The sequence below is a fragment of the Juglans regia genome, chromosome 6, assembly GCF_001411555.2.
Source record: "Juglans regia cultivar Chandler chromosome 6, Walnut 2.0, whole genome shotgun sequence".
Taxonomy (NCBI): Eukaryota; Viridiplantae; Streptophyta; class Magnoliopsida; order Fagales; family Juglandaceae; genus Juglans; species Juglans regia.
The window spans coordinates 522774-550161 of record NC_049906.1 but is presented as its reverse complement, the minus strand read 5'-3'; the positions used below and the strand labels follow the sequence as shown (position 1 = coordinate 550161).

Sequence of the window (27388 nt, the reverse complement as noted above, 5' to 3'; positions counted from 1 at the left end):
CTGAGAATGAGAGAACGAGCGGGAGAACTGAGATTTTCGATGCGTGATTTTCGTCCCCTCTCGTCGATTGCGAAAATAGTGTTGATTAACAATTTCGGCACTCCTCCTCTCATCAATATGCTTTTCGACTGAACTGGTAACCACGAACGAACGAAAATATGCTTTTCGGCACTGCCCAGTTTAGTAGAACAACATATTTTGCTGCCCAGTTCTACTAACATTGAGAAAAACAGATTTTTCAAAGTAGTGAGAAAATAGAAGGAGATCTATGCTGCCCAGTTGCTGCGAACCTGGTAATAATCTTCCTTTCAATTTCAAACTCATTATATTTTATTATAGTATTTTAGACTTTTTATTTTGTGGTAAAGAAAACAGCAGCACACCAATTGTTTACAAAAAGGCCACAGAGTACAGTTCCATAATTCACGAAATTGCTTGTCTTTACATATACACGATAGGCCTTTATTGTTGTGGAATTTGTTATTTGCGTTGGTGATGCCTTAATATGTGGCAATGGCAATGCCTTATTATATTTTTAAGTTGTTTTTCCCTTTAATTATAAGATCCTAACGTAACACACCCAGATTATAAAGTGAACCCAGAAAGATTTATGGTACTGATGGGGCCATGTGTGAGTTGCTATAACCTATACATTCACATACATGCCTTCTCTTGGCCATTGACTATTCAACCATTCTAATTAAAGTTCACTTCTTTAAAATTTTGTATCCTTTCAATCAAAGTGAAATCAATGAATTCTAGAAAAGTGCACCTATACATTCACATACATGCATTCTCTTGGCCATTGACTATTCAACCATTCTAATTAAAGTTCACTTCTTTAAAATTTTGTATCCTTTCAATCACGAAGTGAAATCAATGAATTCTAGAAAAGTGCACCAATATATTCTCAACCAACATCATTGCAACTCAGGAAATGGATTTCCAACTACACTTTTTTTGCCAACATAAGCTTGGCTGGTTTTTAAAAAATGACCAACTTGATTGTAATATTTTTTCCTCAAAAAATGTCGAGTGAAAAAATGTTGAGTGTCCAACTTGATTGTGTATATATGTTGCTGCAGATTTGTATAAAGATTTATTGTAAAAAGCTGCATTCAGTGTTGCTGCAGTATTTACGTAAAAAGTAAGATCCACTTGATTTCGTTGTTGAGGTAAATGGAGAAAGAGAAAGAAGATGCATCCCGCATAACAAGTCCTATCACCAATCCATCAACGCAGGTATTTTAAACCTCTTTCAACAATTGGCGTATGTTTATTTTAAGCCGTAGTCATTGTCCACTGGTGTTGATTAACATTATGTTGCTATATGTTAGGACATATCAAGACCACTGTATCCAAATTACATGCCAAGTTACTACGGGCCAGTGCCTCATGCGTGGTTACCACCTTTTGTGCCTCCTCCAAGTGCCAGCCCATATCCATGAAGTAACCAGGTGATTGTTAGATGGTAAAGTAGTTCATGGGCTTTATGTTATGAACTTGAATATTGCCTCTTATTATTTATTTTTAAATTTTTTTGGGAGAACTGCAGCAAGACCCATGGAGCTCTACTGCTGCTGCCACGTCAAGTGCCGCCATACCAATGATGAGACCTCCTCCAACTGCCTACCCATATCTATGGAGCAACCAGGTGATAATTTCTTGAAATATTTATTGCAGTTAGTGTGCTTTAATTTTCTGAACTTCAATATTTCCTCTAATTATGTATGTTTAAATTTTTTATGAAAAACTGCAGCAACACCCATGGAACACTACCTCTGATGCCACGTCAAATATTGCTGCCTTGAGTAGTTCCGCTGCCGTTTCAAATACTGCTGCCTTGTATAGTTCTGCCATACCAATGATGGGACCTCCTCCAACTGCCTACCCATATCCATGGAGCAACCAGGTGATCATTTTTTATAGTATTTATTGTCGTTAATGTTATACTTGAATATTGGTCTAAGTATTTATGTTTACATTTTTTTTTTTTGGAAAACTGTAGCAACACCCATGGACCTCTACTTCCGCTCCCATGTCTAGTTCTGCAAGTAGTGTCAGCTCTAGTGTAGCTGCCAGTTCTAGTGTACAAACATGCGCTAGTGTCGCTGCTAGCTCATGTTCGGCGTTACCAACATTTGTTACTCCAACTTTTACCAACACATATCCATGTGGCAGTGAGGTGATGTCTTGGATTCTCCACATGCACGGTCTTGTCAAAGTATCCAAAACATTTTTTTTTCATATAATACTTTTTTCTCTTATTTTACAGGAAAATAAAGTGCAACAAAGTAACTCTATTGAAGAAATTAGTGAGGTCACATTAGACTCGATAGAAGTTGAAGCGCAATCTACTGCCTCTTTGGGTAATACAGTTGATACAAATGAGGCTGGCACTGATGGGGGTGATATAACTGAGGAGCCAAAGCCAGGGATGCGCTTTGAGTCGGAGAATGAGTTGATGAATTACTATAAACATTATGGAAAACGATATGGTTTTCCGGTAATGACACAAAGGAGTAAAAGAGAGAAAGATGGGACTGTGAAATATGTCACTATGGGATGTGCTCGGGGTGGGAAAGCACAAAATAGGGCGTCAAATGTCTCCAAGCCTCGGCCAACAAGCAAAACAGACTACAAGGCAAGGATGAATGTCATGTTAAAGGATGGGAAGCTATGTGTCACATCTGTATGTAACACTCACAATCATGTGCTCAGTCCAAAAAAATCCAGATTTTTCAGATGCAACAGAGAAGTTAATGAGTCTGTTAGGAGAGTGTTGGATACAAATGATGAGGCTGGCATACGGATAAATAAGAGTTTCCATGCTCTTGTCTGAGGCGGGTGGGTTTGAGAATGTACCATTTGGAGAAAAAGATTGTCGTAACTACATTGACAAGGCACGACACCTGTGCCTTGGTAAAGGTGGTGCTCAAGCGCTGTTTGAGTATTTTAGAAAGATGCAATACAAGAATGATAGATTTTTCAGCCTCATGGAATTGGACGATGATGATAGACTAAAAAGTGTGTTTTGGGCAGACGCCCGTAGTAGAGGGGCATACAACTACTTTAGAGATGTCGTAACATTCGATACCACATACCTGACAAATAGATATGAAATGCCATTTGCACCTTTTGTGGGTGTAAACCATCATGGACAGTCAATCCTTTTGGGTGCAGGCCTTATTTCAAGTGAGGATACAGAATCGTTTGTTTGGTTATTTAAAGCTTGGCTTGATTGCATGGATGGAAAAGCACCGAATACTATTATTACAGATCAAGATCGTGCAATGAAAAATGCCATCGCCATTGTCTTTCCCAACACACGGCATAGATATTGCTTGTGGCACATATTGCGAAAGGTCCCTGAGAAGCTTGGTTCGCATGGTCAATACAAATGTGGCCTGAAAAGTAAGTTGCTATCTTGTGTATATGACTCCCTTACAGTTGAGGAGTTTGAGAATTCTTGGAAAAGCCTCAATGATACTTTCAACTTGCATGAAAATGCATGGTTGCAAAGCTTATATGCGGAAAAAGAGTTTTGGGTGCCGGTATATTTAAAGAACTCGTTCTGGGCTGGAATGAGTACAACTCAACACAGTGAGAGCATGAATGCTTTCTTCAATGGCTACGTGCATGCCAGAACAAACCTTAAAGAGTTTGTTGATCAGTTCGACAATGCTCTCAAGAAAAAAGTTGAGAACGAAAACCAAGCTGACTTCAATTCATTTAACTTCACCATTCCTTGCATATCACACTTGGCTCTTGAGAAGAAGTTTCAAGATGTATACACAAATGTAAAATTTAAGGAGGTTCAACAAGAGATAATGGGAATGATATACTGTCATTGTCGTTTCGAGAAAATGGATGGAGTAATCGCAACTTACTCGGTCGATGATCAAGTTAAGGCTGAAGATTTCATCAAGGAGGTTACGTATACTCTTTATTTTAATGAGGCCGAGTGTGAGGTGAAGTGTGTTTGTGGGTTGTTTGAGATGCGAGGGATAATATGTAGACATATTCTTGCCATCTTTTCAGCTAAGAAAGTCCGTGAGTTGCCAGAAAAGTACATATTAAACCGGTGGAGGAAAGATATAAAACGGGCTTATACTATTATTTCGACCAGTTATGACGCTGTTGATTAGAGGCCCGAAACTGTTAGGTATAAACGTATTTTGAGAACTATCAATGAGGTAATAACAAATGCAGTTTCGTGCGATGGGCATACTGAGGAAATGATTTCGAACTTGTATGCGATGAATGAGGTATGGCGCACATCGAAGCCCTCCAACATAGATTCCAATGTTGGAGGAAGTACCGTGAATGCAGTCACGGAAGGAAGTTCCAAAAAGGTGCTAAGTCCCCATGTTGTCAGAGGCAAGGGAAGACCCCCGTGTAAGAGGAGGATGTCGACGATGGAGGAACAAGTGAAGAAAATTAAAACTAAGGCTGCGAATAAGAAAAAAGATAAGGGAAAAAGTAGACTGGTGAGAGCATAGTTACCTGATGATCAAGTCTTTTAGTATTTGATAATATACTATTATTTCCACTTACTTGTGAATTCTAATTATTTTTTATGTTGTTAGAGGCGTAGATTGGATACCGAACTATTGGACACCAGTGGAAACCAACTCGGGATATCGGGAATGCCCATGGCGCAAGAAAATGTACAAACTCCCATAAGGCTGGATCAAGAAAGTGGACAACAAGATGTGATAGGGACACAAGAATGTGTACAAACTCCAGTGATAGGGACACAAGAAAGTGTACGATTACCACTTAAATTGATTTTATTGTATAGTTCGTGGTTTTTTATGTGGGTCTTACTTTGGCTGTTATTATATTCACAGATGCAACTAGGAATGGATGGAACGCAGCCACCCATGGCAGATGGAATGCAGCTAGAGATGGTAGACTGAACGCAGCCAACCAGCTTGATGATCAAGACTTTATAGATTCATTATGCCTACTTATGTTGCAATTAGTGTGGATGTGGTTTGTATGCATTTGTGTGTTATGACTGATTTGTAAGAATTTGCGTGTGGGTGTATGGTATGTTGGAGTATGTTATGTATTTGTGGTGCAAGCATACATTTTGTATCGTATCTTAGTATTTCAGCCATGTTTTGCACAATTTGTATCCAAGTACGCTATTTATGTGGCAGTGAGTTTGTATCCAAGTACTCAATTTATGTTATTTTGATTGAATGTGAATGGAGTTAGTGAATTGAGATTACACTGTGTTTGATATTGCCTCATATGTCCAGGTGAAAAAAAATAATCACTGCCCCTGTAATTTAGTCAAAAAAAATAATCACTGCCCCTGTAATTTAGTCAAAAAAAATAATCACTGCCCCTGTAATTTAGTCTTGTCAAACTCACTGACAAAATGATATCAGGCTGATAAGTTATTTTCACACAATATACATACTCTTTTAATAAACAATAATACGTTAAAACAAAATAAAGTCTTGAGATTGAAGATGGGATACATAATTTTAAAGTCTCGACATACAAACGCTTAGTTTGTATAAAATACAGATACAAAGTTGTTAACGCATTGAGCGTATCAAATACAAGTAAATAACTATGACTATTAGCCAAAATACACAAAATAGTCTCCGTGCATGCCGCATGATGGCTTCTTGACTGTGAAACTGGACTTGATCGTTATGGAGTGCCAACTCCCTCTTCCCGAGCTCTTTTTCTCTCTTTTTTACCTCTTTCTCTTTCCTTAATACTTCTGCTTCTTTCTTTTTAAGTTCTTGATTTTTTCTCCATACTTCTGCTTCTCTGTTTTTAAGTTCTTCATCTTGTCGTAATTCTGCTTCTCTCTTTTGTAGCTCTTCCTATTTCCTTAATACATCTGCTTCTCTCTTTACAAGTGCTTGCTCTTTGTATTCACTACTATCTAACCTCTTGAAAAACTTACAGTGTTGTAACCCCTGATTATACATAAATAAATGTAGATAATATGTTTATTATTCAAAATTTTGAATAAAACATTAATATGAAAACAGACACACGGAAGTACTATTAATTGCGTCTACCTCTTTGTTGTATAGTGGACACCCAAAGAATGCTCGCCCCGAATTTCTTCGAGTATTTGATATTCTAAGTACAGCTTGTTTCCCACAGTTGCACATTGAGACGTTGCTCAAAGTCTCGGGATTAAGCAATGATGTTGAAGCAACTGATGACGACATTTTAAATCTATTCTTGAAATAAATAGCACATCCAACAATATATTCGAGTTTTTTTAATCTATTCAAACAAGAAAAAAAATTTCATTAAAACAATAATCAAGCTTCATTTGTATGTAGCATTGACAATACTAAACAATAATAATAAATAATCAGTTGGTCACACTATTCAGATATGAAAAGGTCAAAACCATTTTATAGACAGTTTTCACACCCATTAATAATTTCATTTTTAGTGTGACCAACTGAGCAGATCAAGAATATATAGCCTTGACTCTTCTATATGGATCATTGTGGACTTTGTAATAGGTATATTTGCATACCTGGTTGGACTCCAATTTATGTCAAAACAACCTTTGCACCAAGGAAAGTGATGGATTAACTGCTGATAAAGAATGACTTTAACTTAGATTACATAAAGATAATCCAGAAAAAAAAAAAAAAAAAACAATTTTAATCTCTACAACAATGTTCTTTCCAAAATACCAAATCCATGACATCTTCAATTTGGAGAAGTGTCTCAGTGAGTTCTAGCATTATGACATATAAAAGGTACTTGTCCCAAAAAAAAGTTGACCTTTGTAGGGGATAGATCGTTAAAAGTGTTTGTAAGTGACTGTTCATATTTTAGAATTGCATAGAACTTTGGAGAATCTTGGTTGTTTTTTTTTTTTTCTTGATAATATAATCCATGCTATTGTTTATGATTTCTCAATTTGCCTTTCTACATATTTAGATCTGACTATACCCCCAACATAAATCATGCTTGATTCTATTTTACTTTCATTGTTTAAAGAGGATTAGTGGTTTTTAGTTTTGTTTCAAGATGTTATTTAAGGCCTTTTAAGTAATTATAGCTTGTTGATGTTCATGTTTACGATTAGATTTAAATAACCTGCTCAGTTATCAGTTCATACTTTGCAATTTGCAGGATTTCTTTTTCCACAACATTGTTTGCAGGATGAAATGTGGCAGGGAAATGCTTAATGAGGAAGAAGGCATATAGGAAATGTTGGCATTATGGGAATTCCTGTATGCTGATCTAGAGATTTGGAGTTGGCATGATTTTTGCACCCACTTGATGTCAACAAAAATTGTGAAATTGGGGGTTTCTCACTAGGCAGGACCGGCTTCCCTCAAGGGATGCATTTAGATTATTCCTTTCTCTTTCCCGGGAGGGTAGTAAATGCACCACAATTAGTAGTTGGATATGGTGAAATCTGCAAAAGCCTTTACGCTGGATGTTTGGCATACTGTTAATATCTGTGCTCTTCAATCCGGAGATCTAAGAACTTTTTTGTAATCTTTTTGTACTATTAAAATATTTCTCTACCTGTTTCTGTCCAACCAAACAGATCATCAATTTAATTAAGATCCCCAATTTAATTAAGATCCTCGGCCATGCATCTTGTAAATTTGGAAAATGGTTAACTTGGTTATAAAAAGGTCCAAATTAAACAAACAGGATTATTATAAATTTCCAAGCACAAGAAGAAGGTTTGAAAGGATGGAACCTAAGAAGGAGTACTTCACAACATGTATTTTGTTTTGGTGAAGTGCAAATAATGCAATTATTAGCTTTGTTGCATTCCCACATGTTGCATTCAGAAGCCCTTCAACTGCAAATCCAGTGCTACTTAATATTAATTTTACTAGTTTTCTCAATGAATTTTGGTTCAAATCCGAATCACTGAGGTATAAGGAATGGGGTTCATGAGAAAAACATACCCGTTGGACCAGTGAAGTATGCAATTTGCCTGAGTTTAATTTGTTGATGGAAAAACAAAAGAAGTAAAAATGTTAACCTATCTTCCACTGAATTAACAGAGATTCCTATATTATTTGATTCCATTGAATTAACCTAAAAAATACTATCTAAAATCCTATCTTCCACTCAAGGAGCTAACCCACTAGTTTAGAATGATTTTGCCCAATAATTATGCTCTCTGTATGGTATGGTTTGTCCACAATCATATTCGCAATCAGCACTATTCTAGTCAAAGTGCTAGCTACCAACTTTCCAATGAAAATTTCCAATTCCATCCATCAACAATTTCAAATAAAATGTACCATATTCATCTAAGATAGGAAAGTTACCTAGGATGGCGCCGCTTGGTGGATAGCTGGAGTGCGAATCTTCCTCGGTGTCGCACAGGTGCGTTAGGGTTAGGTTTAGGTTTGGGAGAGAGATCAGACAGGGGAGAGATTCCTGAAAGGAGAAACGAAGAAGAAGAAAGGGGCAATGAAAAATCGAGAAACGAAGAGGAGCAACGATGAAGAAGATCGAGTGAGTACGGGGAGAAAGAAGAAGCGATTCGAAATCACCCTAGGAGAGAAGAGAGTTCTTGGGAGGGAGACGGATCGAAGAAGCAGAAAACAAAACGCACCGTATTCAGTTCAGAAGGCAGCCATATGAGTGGATCCAAAACGCACCGTTTTGGAGTAAATAAAATGGTGCGTTTTGTTTCCACGTAGGATGTCGTCCGCGCGGAGGCCTCAATTGCGACTGTGTTTAGCTTTTTCCTTTTTTAAAATATAACAAGCCTAATTTAAACATCAACCCCACATGAGAAATTAGCCCATTTAAAATAATATACTAGTTTTGAATTACAATAAAACCAATAAAAGATTAAACCCAACGTGAAAATTACACCCAGCCCAAGCCCAATATATACACATCCTACTATGACTTGCAAATGAGGGCAGAAGTGTAAATTATGCTTGAATGTATCCATCCAAGGCTTTAAGGAAATCTAAAGGGCAAAGCAAGGGTGCTTTTGTAATAACTTAAAAGCATGCAAGGGCTTTATGGGAAAGCTGAAACTAAAATAGCAATTGTGATACACGGCAAAAGCTAAAATGGCAATTTTGTAATTACACAAGTCTGTAGGCATTTTCTAAAGGTAATACAGGTACCGAGAAAAACCGACAAAATAGACCGAATGATTCCGGCATGCCACCTGGCATGATACATGACTATAAAAGGAAAAAAAAAAGCAAAAGCAAAAGGTGCAAAACGAAACTGGTGAACTAAAACCAGTCTGAATTTCTCCCTCGTTTAACCGTCCCTCTTCTCATGACACTTAAAAGATTCACAAGAATACAGTTAAAGATTTACAAGAACACCCTATCAGATTCACAAAAATACACTTTTAGATTATATACAAGAACACACTTTCAGATTCACCCATATCATTTCAGACCAAACAAGCAAGTAATATAAAATAGAAAAGTAAAAATTAGAGATCGAGAAGAGTTACAACACTAACTGTCACACCGGAAATGTAAAATAGAGAAATATAAAATGATGGAAGGGAACCATGGCTCTGGCGGCGATTGCCACTCAATTTTCAGAATCACGTGTGACAGGGGAAAGAGAGGGGCTCGATATCGATTAAGTGTCTTTGATTCTCAGAGAGAGTCTACCGAGTAAGGGTTTCTTTTTCGTAAAAAGCCAAGTGGCTTTTTCATCTCAATCAGTCAACATTTTTTATTAGATTTCTCGAATCGAGTAGCTTTTTGCTTTTTTGAAAGGCTACAAACCTAAAGGATAGCAATCTAACCTATGGAGCATCCGACATCACTCAAGAATAACCAAGAGATTGTGCGGCAAAGACTTACTAAGAAGAAAGGGAAGGATGCGACAGAGCCCATGCAGGTGGCTGAGTTGAGGACTACGACGGCTAATAATCAACTTCCTCCATGACGTGGTGGTGGAGCACTAGTGAGAGAATAGCTCGATACCGTTAGATCAAGAAAGGCCCAAAGAAAATGGGGAGAGAGAGAGAGAGAGAGAATGTTGTGAGCTTATTGAAGTGGTGCGAGGTGGTGAAGGATGACTGGTCATTGGTATCTGTGGTTGTTGGCGTATTCGGTGATGGCTCCCGCTTGTGGCTTCCGTCTAGAGAAAGAAGGGTGCTCTATTTTGAAATTGGAAAATATGGGACTTTTCCATTTGCCGTGAGGGACCAAGGGTGGCTTGTGGTGGTCGTTTCTGGTGTGGCTGGGCTGCACTAACTTCGTTAGTGGTACAAGCAAGGCCGGCTCAAGGGGTAGGCAACTAAGGCCACCACCTAAGGCCCACACCTTGAGTAGGCCCCCAATAGAAAAAAATATATATTATGACCCTAAAAAATAAACTATAGAAAAAATATTAGCTAGCATAAAAGATGGAAATTTTTTTGTCTAAAATAAAATCAATCTTAAATAGTAAAATTTGGTTAAAAAAACTACTAAATATAGAAGTTTTATTAAAAAAAAAAAAAATCTTACTCAAAATGTACAAAATTTTTGGACAATAGTAAAATTGGAATAGAAGTAGCAAAATGATGATATATTACTCTTGAATATTTTATAAAATATGATGTTTATTTTCATATCGATGACCTTATTTGTTTTCATAATGAAGTATTAAAAGAACTATATATATAAATAAGGGATAATACTCGATTTACAGAAAAATTATATTCTCTTTCAAATTGTTATAGTACTTATAGATATTATTAATCAAAATAATATTAATATTTGTTTTACATTTTTTAATAAAATTTTATTATTTAATATTTAAATATTATTATTATTTTTAAATTAAAGCGTCATGTAATTATTGGTTGCCTTAGGCCATAAAATATATTGAGCCGTCCCTAGGTACGGGTTGTAGATCCTTCACGGTGGTGTGGAAAACCTTAAACGGTCGAAGTGCTTACTCTATTTATGGGTTGATGAAACAAAGGTAAGGTGTTTCGTGGTGCAGCCATAGGCTACTAGTGGCGACACAACTTCAACGTGGTCTGGGTAGCAGCAAACACACTGGATTCTGGGTGGTGATTTGGGCATGAGAAGAATGTTGGCATGTGGGAGGAGATGCGGGTTGTTGAGATGGTGAGTGACAATGTGGTTTGTTTGGCGTTTGCCATGTTTCATGGTTAGCAACATGATGGGGCGAAATGTCAGTCACGGTGGTTCATGGCTTCAACTTGCTAGCTACGACGGTTGATGCTGGAGGAGAACATAAGAAGGCAACGATAACCTTAGAAGCAACTTGTTGCCATCTTATATATACAGCACGCCAGAGTAAAGGAAAAACAAATCACGCATGGGTTTTTACGTGGGATGTTTGCGGCTGGACTCGATACGAGGTACAGATGAACGTGGGACGTGCATGATATTGAGGTTTGGGTTGGCCTCCTTCATTGATTCGTACGATGGTTTGTTGTGAGAGTTTTGCTATGGTTCTGAGGAAATTGCAGAGAAAGAGGGAATTTCTTCATGTTAAATTACGTCGGTTACTTGGTTGTAATTGTAACATGCTTCTTATTGAAGAGACACTCGAGAGGGGATGGATGTTTGGATTGCTTAACTATATTTACAATTAGGCCCAATGTTTTGAATACCGTACCGGATGCTGTACCGGTCAAGGTACTGGAACGAAATATTTCGATACCTGTACCGTTTCGGGATAGCGTTTTGGGATAACATTTCGAAATAGTCAATATATAAATAAATTATATATAAATACAGATATATATAAATTATAAATAGTCTAGTCTGAATTGGGGGTTAAAAAATAAGCTTGTAGTTTGAAAAAAAAAACTGGCCGAAATTAAGGCCGGTACGTCCGGTACCGGTCGGTATTTTGGCCAGTACAAAATAGATATAGTACCTGTACTGGCCAAACGGCCGGTAAGAAAAATTTCAGACGTACCGGCCGGTACGATACGAAATTCACAACTATGATTAGGCCTGCACATTGGCCCACCCAACAACAATTCTGGCCCGACCCGACTTGGCCACTAAAATGTGTCGATTTTTTTTTCCCCGAAAACATTCTTTTCATTTTTGGATAACTATATGACTAAATATCTAGAAATCAATCTAGGGAGGAAACCATGTCGTTCGGACTCACCAAGAACAAACGCGGCTTCTTTGTTGGCAGAGGAGACTCCACCTCTTGCTCTGCCCAAAGCTGACTACTTTTCATATCGAGCCAGAACTCGGGCAAGGCCGATAGGTTCAAGTCGAAGCCATGGTGGCTCTGGCAGAGGCTGGAGCTGCTTGGCGTTGGTGTTGACGTTGGTGTTTCCTTGAGTGAGAGAAGCGTCGACATTCGACAGACTCATCATTAGTAGCAAAATTAGCTTTTCTTCTAGCTTTAGATTTTGGAACTAGCTAGTAATCAAAGTTCCAAGCGCCTGGAACAGAGTACAAAGATATTTCCTCTTAACCTTGAAACATATGGGGAGGAAATAGAACTTCCACTGTCTCTCGACATCCAAGGTCTGTACTTTACTTGCACAATGAGGGCATGATCTAGGAGCTTGCTGCCTGCCCAACTCGGTTTTCCTAATCTTTTTCTGAGAGCTACAGATCACCAAAACCTCCATATCCGATAACCCGAGGAACCACAAAAAAGAGACAAAAATTGTGACTTTTCAGTTCACGAATCACAGTTTCGAACTCAGAGATCACAACCAGTTTGAAATTTTAAGAATCAAATAAGAAAAAAAAACTATCCCAGATATCTCAAAGAGGAAAATGTGAAATTTTTTGTGTGGAAAAGTGTTTGGGAAGTTCGTGGAAAAGCTGAGGATGATAATATAGGGGGGAGTGGAGGGGCAGCCTTATATAGATGGGGCAGCCTTTGATTTTCTTGCTTGGATCTAAGATTTATAATAAGTTGGATTGAGGCGGAGAATTTCTTTTGTTGCGTTTGAGAGGTTATCTCGCTGGTTCTTGACGCGTCTGAGTCGTTTGGAAAGTTTCCGCTTCGTTCATGGCTCTGCATATTGATGCTCGACGATGATGGCGAACGACGACAGAGAACGGCGATGGAGACAGCAACAGAGAACGGTGATGGAGAATGCCACTGGCTAGGGTTTCTGTAGGCAATGGGGGAGAAGAGAATCGGTTTCGTGATTTTTGCCCCTTTTTTACTAAACACAACCCACATGTATATGTTGACCCAATGAACCCCTTTTTGTTCGGGTTGGGCAGATCAGTTAGTCGAACAGGTCGGGCCCAAAGCCCATTATGCACAGGCCTATTTACGATTAATAATAATAATAAATTGAATCTGATCAAATAAATATTAGAAAGTTTAGAATATTATTTAAAATAAATCAATAAATTTTATTAAAAACACAAATTATGGCCTAATTTAGGATAGGCATGCTACAAATCTCAATGAATAATATATAGTTAGTTTATTTAAAATGGCCCGTTATACATATTATAGGGATTATCCATAGAAATATTGAGTCGAGTCATTACAATGTTAAATGTTACAATTTTGAATGCAAAATTTTCTTTTAATTTGTGAGGAGAAGCATTGTTCACGGCATGTTATTTATATAATATAATACATTATATGAAATTCAAAGTTTCACCATATGAATTGTGGAAAGACAGGAAATCAAATCTGGAATACCTGAAGGTATGGGGTTGTTTAGCCTTTTATAGAGTTTCGAATTCAAAAAGAACAAAATTAGATCCAAGAGCAATTAAAATTATTTTTGTAGGATATGCTGAGAATTTAAAAGCATATAGACTTTTGGATTTAGATTCTAACGTTATAGTAGAATCAAAGGATGTAAAGTTTATTGAAGATAAATTCTATAATGACTCTAAAGCAGTATCAGATCCTACTCAAACCAAAGTTCTGAATACCGTACCGGACGCCGTACCGGTCAAAGTACTGGAATGAAATATTTCGGTACCAGTATCATTTCGTGTGCCATTTCGGAATAATCAATATATGAATAAATTATATATATAAATATATAAAAATTATATTCCAAAATAATAGTCTATATATGAATAAATTATATATAAATACATATATATAAATTATATATAGCCTAATCTGAATTGGGGGTAAAAAAATGAACTTGTAGTTTGAAAAAATAAAAAATTATTTAAAAATTAAAGGCCGAAATATCGGCCGGTACGGGCCGAAATACAGGCTGGTACATGCTAAAATATAGGCCGGTACGACCGGTATATGCCATACCAAATACATATTTTGTACCAGCTGGTACGGTATTTAAAACAGTGGCTCAAACACCAGAAACTAACTTGAGTCAGAAAAGGAATTGTATCATTCCTGATACATTGACTAAACCGAGGAGAAGTCAAAGAGTCAAAATAGAGAAAATGTTGGATCCAGATTTTGTGTTATCTCAGGATATTGTTTTCCTTTTAGAAAGAAATAGAGATGATATTTTAAATAAGATACACATTCTATTAAATATAAAAGAGGATCCAAAAACATTTAAAGAATGTATGACTTCTAGAGATGTTGCATTTTGGAAAGAGGTGATCAATGATGAAATTGACTCAATATTGTCAAACAATACTTGAGTTTTAGTTGACTTGCCTCCTGGATCAAAACCTATTGGTTGTAAATAGGTATTTAGGAGAAACTACAATACAAATGGGTCTCTTCAAACTTTTAAGGCCAGATTAGTAGCCAAAGTTTTTAAACAAAATGATGGCATAGACTATTTTGATACGTATGCCCCAATGGCTAGATTTACATCCATTAGAATGTTTATGGCACTGACTTCAATATATAACTTATTTGTACGCCAAATGGATGTTAAAACTGCTTTCTTAAATGGTGAACTGGATAAAGAAGTGTAATTGGAAAACTCAGAAGGATTTGTTCTACATGGACAAGAAAAGAAAGTTTGCAAATTAATTAAGTCATTGTATGGATTAAAGCAAGCACCAAAACAATGGCATGAGGAATTTGATTCAGTAATTTTATATCATGGATTTAGAAATAATAATGCTGATAAATGTATTTATTCTAAATTTACTTATTGTTATGGTGTAATAATATGTTTTTATCTGGATGACTTGCTTATATTTGGAACAAATATAGAATGAATATCTTAAACTAAGAAGTATTTATTTTCAAAGTCCAAAATGAAAGATCTTAATGAAGTTGACACTATTTTGGGTGTCAAAGTAAAGAAACAAGAGGTTATACTTTATGTCAATTTCATTAAGTTGAGAAAATGCTTCTTAAATTTCAACATTTAAGAATTAAAGAAGCAAACACCTCATATGACTTTTCATTTAAATTAACTGAGAATGCTAGTAGAGCAGTTGCTCAGTTAGAATATGTTAGTACAATTGGTAGTTTAATGTATACAATGCATTACACTAGGCTAGATAAATTTTCTAGATATACGAGTAATCCTAGTACGGAGTATTGGAAAACAATTGGTAAAGTCCTTGGATACCTTAAAAGAACTAATTCGTTAGGACTGTATTATATCAATTTTCCTGCTGTACTATAAGGATATTGTGATGCTAGTTGTATTACTAGTTCAAGTGATAACAATGCTACGTCTAGTTGGGCTTTCACCCTTAGTAACAAAGAAGCATAATGATTGAGAAATTTGTTATTTGACATAAAGCTGTGATCACAACTGGTGTCAGCCATTTCTTTGCACTGTGATAGTGAAGCTACTATGTATAGGGCTTATAGTAAAATCTATAATGAAAAATATAGACATATTAGCTTGAGACATGAATATGTCAAACAATTAATAAGTGATAGTATTATCATTATTGTATATGTGCAATCAAGTAAAAACTTGGTGAATCATTTCACAAATGGACTCTTGAGAGATTTAGTGAGCAATACATTTAGTGGAATGGGTTTGAAACCATTCATTTAAAAGTCTCTTGTAATAGGAACCCATCCTTACACTGTTAATAAATAGTCTAAGGTTTAATGGGTAATAATAAGTTACAATTGTGTGGCTAGGATAATACTGAAATTTCATTTAATATGAAAAACCCTTCGAGGATGATCAGTGCTAACTGTTTCGCTAAATGAAGAATGAGTATTATGCTCTTAATAAAATTCAATAGTTGTAAAAGTGTTTAAAGTAACAGAGAAACAAAAAGAACTTTACCTATGTGAACAAAAGAGGTGGAGACAACTTCTAACAAAAGCTTAAGGTTTATTTTTGTAAATGTTCACGAATGCCAAGATGGAGTACATGAATTAGTCCAAACTAATTGGTGAGTTATCTTGCTAAAATTGGATAGAATCATGTGTTGTATTTCCATTCTTAACGTATAAAGTCTTGGTTTAAGCCTAGGCCACCATTGACTTTGTTCAGAATTTGAAATACTTACACTAATTGAAGGTTTAAGTCAAAAGATATCTTTTTGTATGCATGAGGATATCAATATTCGATTGAAAAAAAAATTAATATCGCAATTTAAGTGGGGGATTGTTATATTTATATTGTAGATTGTGATATTAAATATGTGAATTTATTGAATGTTAGTTATTATTTATTTTCGTAAACCACTACAACAAATTAATGCATTGGTTCAATGGTAAGGGTATGTTGTTTCAAAGGAAAATGAATGAGTTCAAAACTCCATTGCTATACTTGATGATTTATTTTAACATGGCATGGGATTGCCCAAGGGGCGAACGTGGGCCAAGCCCAAGGCTCGGATCCGAATAGACATGATGCTTGGACTAGGCTGAATCGGTGCAATTCTTGGCCTGAATATGTGTATTTTAAACCAATGACCTCCCTTGAGGAAGGTAGGCGTCCAACCACTTGATCAGGCATATACCTTGGTCTTTAAGTGGAATATTATCAACTTTAAACTAGTAACTATCATTTGAAAGTCACAAGTTAAAAATTGTGATATTTCACATAGTGACACTTCATTATCTATAAATAGAGGATGAGACCCACAAATTTGAACATTCCATTCTCTCATATTATCAATCACTTACACAATTTTGTAGAGGAACTCTGAATGAGAAATTTTAGAATTACTATCTAGAGTTGGTGACTTTGTTGTATCCTGGAGGTGAATTGCTTGTAAATTATCACCTCAAATATAATGTTCTATACGTCTCAAAGTTGCACTTATTTTTTCAGGTTATTGTATCCGCACAATTTTCGTCAACATCTGGTTTGTGTAATGGCCCAAACTAGAATTGTTTGAATAACTGATTTGGTCAATCACATCAATAGAGTGCATAAAAATTATGCAAAAGTGACTGTATGTAGCATAACTCAATAAATTAAGGGAAGCTGCAGAATCAATTAATTAATCTGTGGAAACATCACATATATATGCATGAGGAAACTAGTGGCCGTGGTATCTAATTACCAAGAATTTATATGTATGCAGCATGAAATATATTCGTATGTAAAATGGATGCTAAACCTATAACTAATTAATCCTGGTAATCTTCTTCCTTGATCATGAACAATCGACTCGTCTGGCCAATATTATTTAATTTATAGTGAAAGAAAAAAGTCAACCATTTCATTTACATGTAATTTTAGGAGTACTGATTTAGTGACAACGTCATATTTCCATTGAGGGATATTTGTTAATAATTCTTAATTTGACTCTATTATTAATTGTTGACATTTTTTTAGTATTAATATCACCAGAAATATCTATTTATTATTTATTTTCTATATGTTCAATTAATGCAACAATAAAAATTATATAGATCAAAATTCAATATTGACTTATATATATATATATATATATATAAGTACTTATGAGATTAAGAACATAAATATTGGAAGAAAATATTCCGTTCTTCTGGATGTACTGTTTTTATTTAAATAAAATGTCAACTTGAGGCCGACAAATGACGAAGAACAGGAAAATTCAACTTGGAATATATATCCAATTAGATCACCTTATTTTGTGCGTCATGTCTGTATTAATTAATTAATTAATTTATGGTGCATCATATATTTTTTTCATCAGACTTTTAGAATTCTTAAGAGTATATATAAAAAATAATTAAAAATTAAGTTAATGGTTTAAATTAAAATATGCTATTTGGGATTGAATTTATTAATATAAGCGATAAATTTTGTACAAACATTAATAATATCTGTACGTGATTTCAGTATATATGTTTGCGGCCTGTTGGCTAATTAGGAGCCAACAAGATCAATCTCAAAATTATTTATAGATCTCTGCAGCATTATTGATTATTCTGTTGCCAACACTACTCTCTCCTCTACCTAATTGAATACGCTGTACCTTTTTCATCCCAAAGGATATATATTATATATATATATATATATAAGTTTAAGGTACCAAAAAGTGAATCATGAACATGTCATGAAACCCAGCCGAAGTGGCTCTTTGTTGTTAGCCAAATGATCAGTACTACTACTACTACTTCCACCCACTTCTTTTTTAACTTTTATTCTTCTTTTTTTTTTTTTCTTTTTAGAGGCTAAAGGTTCCTTCCACGCGGCCTATGATGTACGCCACTCTTTCCTCTCACGAAGTAGCGTTTGTCGACATACTAGAGAGTTTGGGAAAGCACCAACGCTACAAAAGCTGCTGATCGAGGATTAACATCAGGGAATATAAATAAAATAAATAAAACGGTTTAAAAAACAATGGATGCAAACAAATTGACAGTTAATACTCTTTTTTCTTTTTTCTTTTTTCTTTTTTATGTGGTTTATAAAATTTGGTTGCATCTAAATTCAGCTTTCTTCAGCCTTTTGTTTTGTAATGTACAATTCACCTTTTGCAACTTGCAACTACACAACACCCCTCTCCCTCCTTCCAGCTTACACCATTCACAAAATGCCAAAAGTCAAAAAGAAAAAAAAAACAGAGAGAGAGAGAGAGAGAGAGAGAGAAGAGAGAAGAGAGTGTTACAAAGCTCCAACCATCCTTTGTTTCTTGCTACACTCTAATGCCAAGAGATCCATCTCTCTCACTCTCTTTCCATTGCAGCCACCAATACTGTGATCTACAACCCCAACACCAGGTACCTGCAGAATGTTGACACCAAATAACCTAACCATCTGAACAGGCTGAACAGGGAAGACCGGATTTGATAATCCAACAACACCTGACCCGGTCCTCCCCTTCCAATCAATGTGAAGTTGCTTATCAGGCCCCGTCGAGCGTTGAAAACAAACAATGTCGCCAGCCTTCAGATTCTTCTCCTTCACAAACCGGCTCCAGCCCTTTGTCAGCACGTAGCTTTGGCTACTATTCCAATAGGAGTACCTGAACCTCCACACTTTGCCTCCAATATCCTCGAAATTCAGAAGCACCCCTTTTGAAGTGCTACCGGTTTGTAAGGGAAAGTGCTTTTCGGCATGTTGCTTCGGTATCACGAGCCGGTTCAACTTGCCGACATCGCTCGGAGTAACAGATTTCTCGAAAAGCTGCTCACGCGCTTTGAAAAACCGGCCGGAACCGAACGAATTACCGAGAAATCCTTCTCCTTTAGACCTCTTTCCGCCATTGCCATCCAAGCCGTGGTTGCGCTTGCTTTGCTCCAGTTCATCATTGTAAGTGTGCTTCCTGAGCATGTCCACAATCTCAGCTTTGGAATGAGAATTCAAGAACGCGGTCTCGATGTCCTCCTCTTCAGTCGTAGACGCAGCAGCCAATGGCTTGAAGTTCGTCACGGCATCACGGCCACGGAAGCGTTGCGCCGCTATGTCATAGGCCTTGGCGGCCTCGTCTTCTTCGTTGAAAGTGCCCAACCAGACTCGCTGGTGCTTCTCGTAAATCTGGGCACCCCAGCGGCCGTTGGGCTGGGGAACAACTCCTTTGTATTTCGAAGATGGGAGCTTCCCTCGGGACTCGGCCTCGATGCCGTTTTCCGAATCTAAGATTGTGCTGGTTGTGCCGCTTCCCACCCGGCATAGGCTCTCAGGTGACTTGGTAGCCGGAAAAGACGACAGGGTTGCCGGTGAAATGGAAATAGTGTCAGTGCTTGTGGTGCTTTCATCTATGCAACTTCCTTCCATTTTCTTTGTTCTTCCGATCTCTTTTGGCCTGAGGAGGAGATAGCTAGCTAGGTAGGGAAGATGTTATATTTTGACCATGGAAGAGAAAGAAATTATAAGAAAGAGGAGGGTATGAAAGGGGGAGTCGTTTGAGGTAGAATATATATAGGAAGTTTTGGCAAGTGAATGTAAAAATATATTTAGAAATTGATGTTTGTATTCATTATAATAGTTAGGGCGTGTTGGAGATATGGGGATGTGGGTGTGGTGGGTCAACCCAAGAGAAATGGTAAGGAACTAGGAAGATTCATCATGGGGGGAGAGAGAGAGAGAGATAGAGAGAGAGTGTGTGTGTGTATAGGAGAAAGAGATCAGAGTGGGAATTTAGGGTCATAGTATGTATGCATGGGTTGTGGGCTGTGTATGTGAGGTAGGTCCCACTTTAGCAAGTTGATGGGTTTCACAGGAGCGTGGACCGTGTTTAAGTTTGAGTTCATCCCCCCCCGAGCTTTGCTGCTTCTTGGTGACCCCCCAACATGGCTTATCTCTCTCTCTCTCTCTCTCTCTCTCTCTCTCTCTTTGACGCTTTCTTTCATTCGATTTTATCTCTTAAAATAGATATCTTATCTGATGCTGCTGCTTCATCAAAATCTGCTCTATTATTTGTTGGTGATTTTACAAGATAGGGCCAATTAAAATTCAGATAAACATTAGGACAGAGTCGATAGAGGTTGGAGGGTACCTCCAATAGGATGGGTTGTGGGGCTAAAGTTTAATTACAAAGCTGGGACGAAGGGATATGGATGGATGGATGGATAGCTAAAAGCATTGAAGACAAAGCTCATCCAACAAGAAATTCCCCTCCATGGGTCGTCTTACCTGGCTCGGTTTGATTGTCCTAGCTCCCCAACTTTTCCTTTGTCTTATTGGCTAGGTTCACCTTAGTATCCTTGAAAGAAATTATAAATTATAATAATATATAGTATATATATAAGCCAACAAAAAACAATGGAAAATCATGATCATCCCATTATTTCCAACCGAAATTGACATTTCTCCCCGGCCCTCAAGTGGATTCCTACATATTGTTTGTTTTACCCAATCATTCATTGTCCATGAGCATGCATGTATTGCCTTTCAAACCCTGTGGGATTATACAGATCTAGATGTTGATGTTGATCATTTCCATATATCTGGGTTCCACATATCTTACAGGATTAGATATCCATTCTGTTCAATCACCAGCTTGTAAAAGGATATGCTTGCACGCAGCTCATTTCCCATCCCAGCTTGGTACAACAACCTCATCATCATCTGCAACACTACTTACTTAGAAGCCAAAGTTCATCATCGATCTATTCATATTTGCTTGCAAACCCTTTTTCCCCCCCGCCCCGCCCTCGTCGATCGGAATAATAGATCAATACTTTATATATAAGGATTAGTCGGTTCGAAAGTAATCCACCAAAAGATAACATCCATGGCATCAATATTTACCAAAACTGACAAGTACTTACAAATCGACATAATGATTCATCGTTATATAATTAATATATCTATATGCCTTTAATTTCTATTCTCATGACAATATATATATATATAGATATATTATCGTGAATGATCAAGAAGGTGGATAATATTATGAGTGATTCCGTACGGACGATCCTGGTTTTTTCTGATCGAATGGTCCCACATGCAAGTTGACAAAAACCAAGACCTAGCTGATGGAAGACGGTGGCTGAGTTAGTGGTTTTGTAGGGTTTTGGGATGTGGTTTTGGCGTTTCTTACACGGCTCATGGGTGGTTCCTAGCTACTTCCTACGTACAGATTCTACACCCAGCCATGAGCCAACCCCTACTTTGCAAAGAATTATCCATCCGAATAATGTTATGATGAAGCTACTGTAACAGTATATATTTTATATTTATTATATGGCTGTTTCTAATTTTTTATATTTTTTTTTAGATTTAAAAAATATATAATCTATATGATACCATACCATATATATAAAATAATTACTCTTAACAATAATTTCTTTTATATTTATTCTTATCCATCCATCTATCTATCCCTGATTATTTGAACTTTTATTTTCTTTGCTTTCTTTCAAAACAGTAGACGTAGTACGATATTCTTGTTTGGTCATACGGCCGAAATTCTGCTCCTCCTCGATCGGGCCTCAAGCTAGCTAGCTGTCATGAAGAGACCAGTTGTTGTAGTACTCATATGATTTATCATGTTTTATGGCCTGTTCTGTAGACTGTAGTACGTTCCTCCCCCTTTTCCTAGCTCTTTTGTTTCTGTTTTTAGTATATTATTGGTGCATGTCAGCTGCGAATCCCTTTATATATGAATTAGAAATAAAATTATAATAATTATTTGTTATATATATTTTCTTCGTAAGACGTACATGATGATGATCAGGATCATACATATATATATATATATATGACATGATGAAGTGATTAATGGAGTCTTAATTAATAAGCATCTATCTCACCACAATCATGTTTAAATCATATATAAGAGAATATATAAGATATAGTTACCTAATAATCTAATCAGGGTCATCTTTAGAATCCCATCCAATCTATATATAGTAATTATTGGACATGTAGTACGATGATTTTTTATATAATATATATAGAAAAATGAAAAATCTTAGTTTCAAGTTGGTTTGTAAAACACATTTTATATCATAATTTAATTAATTTATAAGATAAATTTTAAAATTTAAATATTACAAATCAAATGTTACCATTTAAGTGATGTGAGACCATATATTCTATACAGTACCGATTTAAGAATAAAATAGTTCGTATATATGATACATTAATTTTCAGTTGAAATTCTGAATTTGTCAACTGGAGTTTTATGTTATTAGAATTTCAGCTACCAAAAGTTGAATTGAATTAGCAAAAATATTTTCAATTACCATTAACATTGATGAAGAATTCAATTCAAATAAAATTCGATCCATTAATCAACATTGATGGAATCGTGAGTATATAGTTCTAATTTAATTGACATTTGTAATATTAATGCAAGCAAATTTAAATCAAAGATCCTTTAATATTAAGACCAACAATATCGAAACTCTTGATCAAAATCATAGAATTAGCTCCATGATCTTGACATTTGATACTATATGAGAATAGTCAAAGTCAACTCTAGTCCATTATACTGCCTCCATGGGTACGTAAGAATTAACCTACCTCATCAAGAACTGATCATATATTTTTTCTGTTTTTTAGAAATTATGTAATTAATTAATTAGATAAATTAGAAAGAGTGATAAAAAGAAGTGATCTGAATTGAGACCGCGATGACTCAACACGAATTCAAATTATCTAAACAATCATATTAATCGATTAATAAATTTAATTTCAGGTGGGATTAGATTAGAGTTGACTCTTTGATTGTGTATATCAAACAGTAATTCTAAATACAACTGAAAAGTGTGTAAACGTTACGTAATCGTTTTGAAAAATAGTAAGATTTATTATTAAAAATTAATTTTTTTTATGTGAGTCTCATATTTTATTTATTTTTTAAAATAATTATACAGCAATTATACAATTCACGATTATAAATATATTTTTTTCATTCTTAATTGATATGATTTAATTAGTTAATTAATTATTTCTTCCCAAAGAAAAAGAGTGAAGAAAAAAAGAAAACTTATAAATCCTCGCACTAGCTAGCTAGCATGCACTCATCATGAAAAGCGGACTATATATGTATATATATAACACGTGTTTTTCACTAACGTTGATATGTTAAAAGCCGAAATAATTAAGAAAATAAGAAATATTTCTAGTGTCAGCAATACTACACAACTTTCTCAACTTCTATACATTATATTTTTTTAATTTTTAATATTTTTTTCAAAAATTTTTTCGAGCTTATTCTTTTTAAAATAATTTAACTTTTTTATTTATTATTCATATATTAAATATTTAATAAAATAAAAAAATAATAAAAATTAAAAAATATATGATATATAAAAATTGTATGAATAATAAGAAGTTGTGTAAATTTTTTCATAATATTTAGCCTCTGACTCTTTTTCTTGATCTTCATGGGTAATGATTTTCTTTTCATTAATTTAAAATTAGAAAGTTAGAATTATCTTGTGGATTTGGTACGTTTCGATCGATCCTCCTCAGCTTATTAATTTGCCACATGTACAGAGTGGTTGCATACGTCAGAATCTATCAAAATCCAACAATATTATATGAATCTGCATAACATTATATATACATATGATCGTCGACTCAGACGACCATTAAATTAAATGATAACAAATACTAAAACATGTTTCACACATCAGTAGTACTACAACTACTTTAGTACAATCCTCCCCTTTTTGTCTCGTCAGATTAATCTATATTATCTTTGAAACAATTTCTTTTTTTAATCCCACTAAACAATCTCCTATGTGTTCTCATCTCTCATGATCTTCAAAATTAACTTTACAAATAGGAATGAGGTCATTACAATAGAGTAATGTTAGATTCAATGTTAAGTTTTTTACATTCGATCATCGTAAAAAAGAGTAGATTTACTATTAAAAAAATTAATTAATTTTTTTTTATGTAAATCTTATATTTATTTGTATTCGTCAAATAAAATGTACGAGATTTACATATTCTAATACTGCAAATATCATTTCTGATTATAATAAGGGTCTGAAACACTTAAATTTGTGATTGATGATATCGATATTGTTAAATGCTGAAAATATTGTTTGGTGCACTTCTACTAGATAGATATATATCCACATTCCTCTCTCTAATCATCATCATTGTCATCTTCATCTACAATAATATTTGTTTTATAATGGGTTATAAAGCTACTCATCTATCCATATATCATGGCATAGCTCATTGTCCCTTTTAATATAAGTCGCTTTTTGAAATCTTATGTATTCATTAATTGGTGAGTTTTTTTTTATATATATTTTAGGTGAGATAAAGAAGATATAGAAGTTACAATATCATAACTCCCAAAACGAATATAATTATGAGAACTATTAACTAGATCCATAAAAGAATTTAATTATAAAAATAAATTTATTATTTAGAATGGTTTGATGAGATATATCATATCTACTTTATGATAAAAAAAAATTTATAATCTAACATATTATATTAAAATACAACAGTTTATAAGTTTATTTTTTTAAAATTTAGTGGATGGAATATAGTAAAGATATTTCCCACATATCTCAATATATACATATCAATTACATCATAAAGTTAATGATAATCCTTTTCCTTCAAATCTTATTTAGATTGGATAGTGATGAAACGATGGAGGAACTTTGGCGTTCATATGTCAGCCCATTTTGAGTAAAGTGCATGCCTAGGCGCTAGCTAGCTAGTATGCCTAAAAAACTAAAGCTACATTGTGATTATCGATTTGTAATATAGTTTTACTAAAATAAGAATTACTTTGTGATTATCTTGAAATATTTGTTTCATTGTTTTTACATATATGATAATATATCATGATCATGTGCATATATGACATGTCCCCGACTTTCCACTCTTTCGTTTTTTCAGTTGATCGAAGATGATATACGACGTCAGACGTACGTCTATCTGAAGATCATTACGCCACCTCGTACACGCCGACGCATATCATGCAACTAAGTATACCATTAATATATTATATAGAGCGATGATTCGGAAATTAACATGATCAGCCAGAGATATTGAAATATTCAAGATATATATGACAAAAAATAATATCATATATATATTATATATAATACTCTAAACATTGACCTTATAATTTTGATCTTCATGATCAAGTACTTTAGATTTAGATGATCTCACTACGTGAGAAAGTTGATGATATTTGCATGCTTTCGAAGGTAGGGATCGAGCTGGAGATATATATATATATATATATATATATTATATTTATCATCATGATCATGATGTATATATAGAATAATTAGGATCTGAGTCATGATGATCATCAACTTTCTTAATTCGTGTCATCATCAATTATAAATAATTTCAATCACTTCATCATATTCAACTATATATCAAATAAATGAGATTTAAAATATATATATATACATATTTAATTAACTAATAAACTATAGCGAGCTGCTAGATTCATTATCTCAATTTAGTACTACAACTTTATATATTAATATTAATTGTACGATTAATTAATGACGTGGAAATTAAAGGATATTTATCCCCAAAAAAACATAAAACTTATATATAATATAATTAATTGGAAACAATTAATTAATTATATACCATGACTTCGTGCTCATGTTTACGTTTTTCAGAATAATATATATCACTTATAAATTGGCACAGATCGACCGAGAGGTAGTTGGTACTGGATCATGACTACGTCTGTGATCCCACTACAAAAAAATGGATATTTGTAATTATTTTTTTAATAAAAATGATTATTTACGATAAAAATAAATTTATTTTAACTGAAAATAATTATTTCGTTAAAAATAACTGGTTGCACGTAAATAATTTTATTGTAATGTTCGCAGAAAAAGAAGTACCAACTGGAAGACCAATTAAATTTTTATTAATTCTTGCGTCAATTCACAGCAAGATTAATCCAACTGTGAATTAGTAAGTATCGAATATATATAATACAAAGTTTAGTATGATTAATATTAATCTTCTCCCCCCCACATGTATATCATACATATATATATATATATATACGTACGTACAGAATGTAAATAATAAAATAAATAGAAAAGCATGCTGCATGCAGGTACCAATTAATTAATTAATGGCTGCAGGCGGGGATGGATCATCCTTTGTGGAAATGAACTTGATCATCATGATGAGCTAGCTAGCTCGACCCACATATATACTTAATAGTGAACCTTTCTGCCGCCAAAGCAACAGTACGTCTTTAATTTCTTCTCTTCTCTGTTTATTTATTTGTTGTTTATATATATCTAATAGCTACGTTTGACTAGTAAAGTTTTCTCAATACTTTTTAAATATTTTCGTATTTATAAAAATATTTTATGTATCAAACATAATGAATCATCTTCGTATTAAAATTTCTTTACTATAATATTTATCACTATTATATATAAATAAAATCATTAATAAAAAAAATTAACCATTAATGGAATCCACACATTTTTTCAATTATCTATCTAAAAGTTAACAATTCAACATACTTCATACATTCAAACAACTCAAAATATTCTCAATGGGACTCACAAATACACTTCAATCTATATTCATAACTATTCACAAACATTCTATAATATTTATCACTATTATATATAAATAAAAAATAAAATTACTATAATATTTATCACTATTATATATAAATAAAATTATCATTGAAAAAAAATTAATCATTAATGGAACTCACATATTTTT

At 34.5% G+C, this 27388-nt stretch overlaps 2 protein-coding genes across 2 annotated transcripts; one reads left to right on the top strand and one right to left on the bottom strand.

Moving 5' to 3' along the window:
* Nucleotides 1-5206, top strand: LOC108993264. The gene is made up of 9 exons (XM_018968121.2): nt 1-293; nt 1086-1242; nt 1338-1457; nt 1556-1654; nt 1760-1912; nt 2009-2185; nt 2276-4490; nt 4590-4769; nt 4854-5206. The coding sequence occupies exons 4-7, from the start codon at nt 1607-1609 to the stop codon at nt 2840-2842; spliced, it is 945 nt and encodes a 314-aa protein (XP_018823666.2). The 5' UTR covers nt 1-293; nt 1086-1242; nt 1338-1457; nt 1556-1606; the 3' UTR covers nt 2843-4490; nt 4590-4769; nt 4854-5206.
* Nucleotides 5207-18649: 13443 nt separating this feature from the next.
* On the bottom strand, nt 18650-20503 carry LOC108993288 (AP2/ERF and B3 domain-containing transcription factor RAV1-like). The gene has a single exon (XM_018968152.2). The coding sequence runs from the start codon at nt 20009-20011 to the stop codon at nt 18899-18901; it is 1113 nt and encodes a 370-aa protein (XP_018823697.1). The 5' UTR covers nt 20012-20503; the 3' UTR covers nt 18650-18898.
* Nucleotides 20504-27388: the final 6885 nt, after the last annotated feature.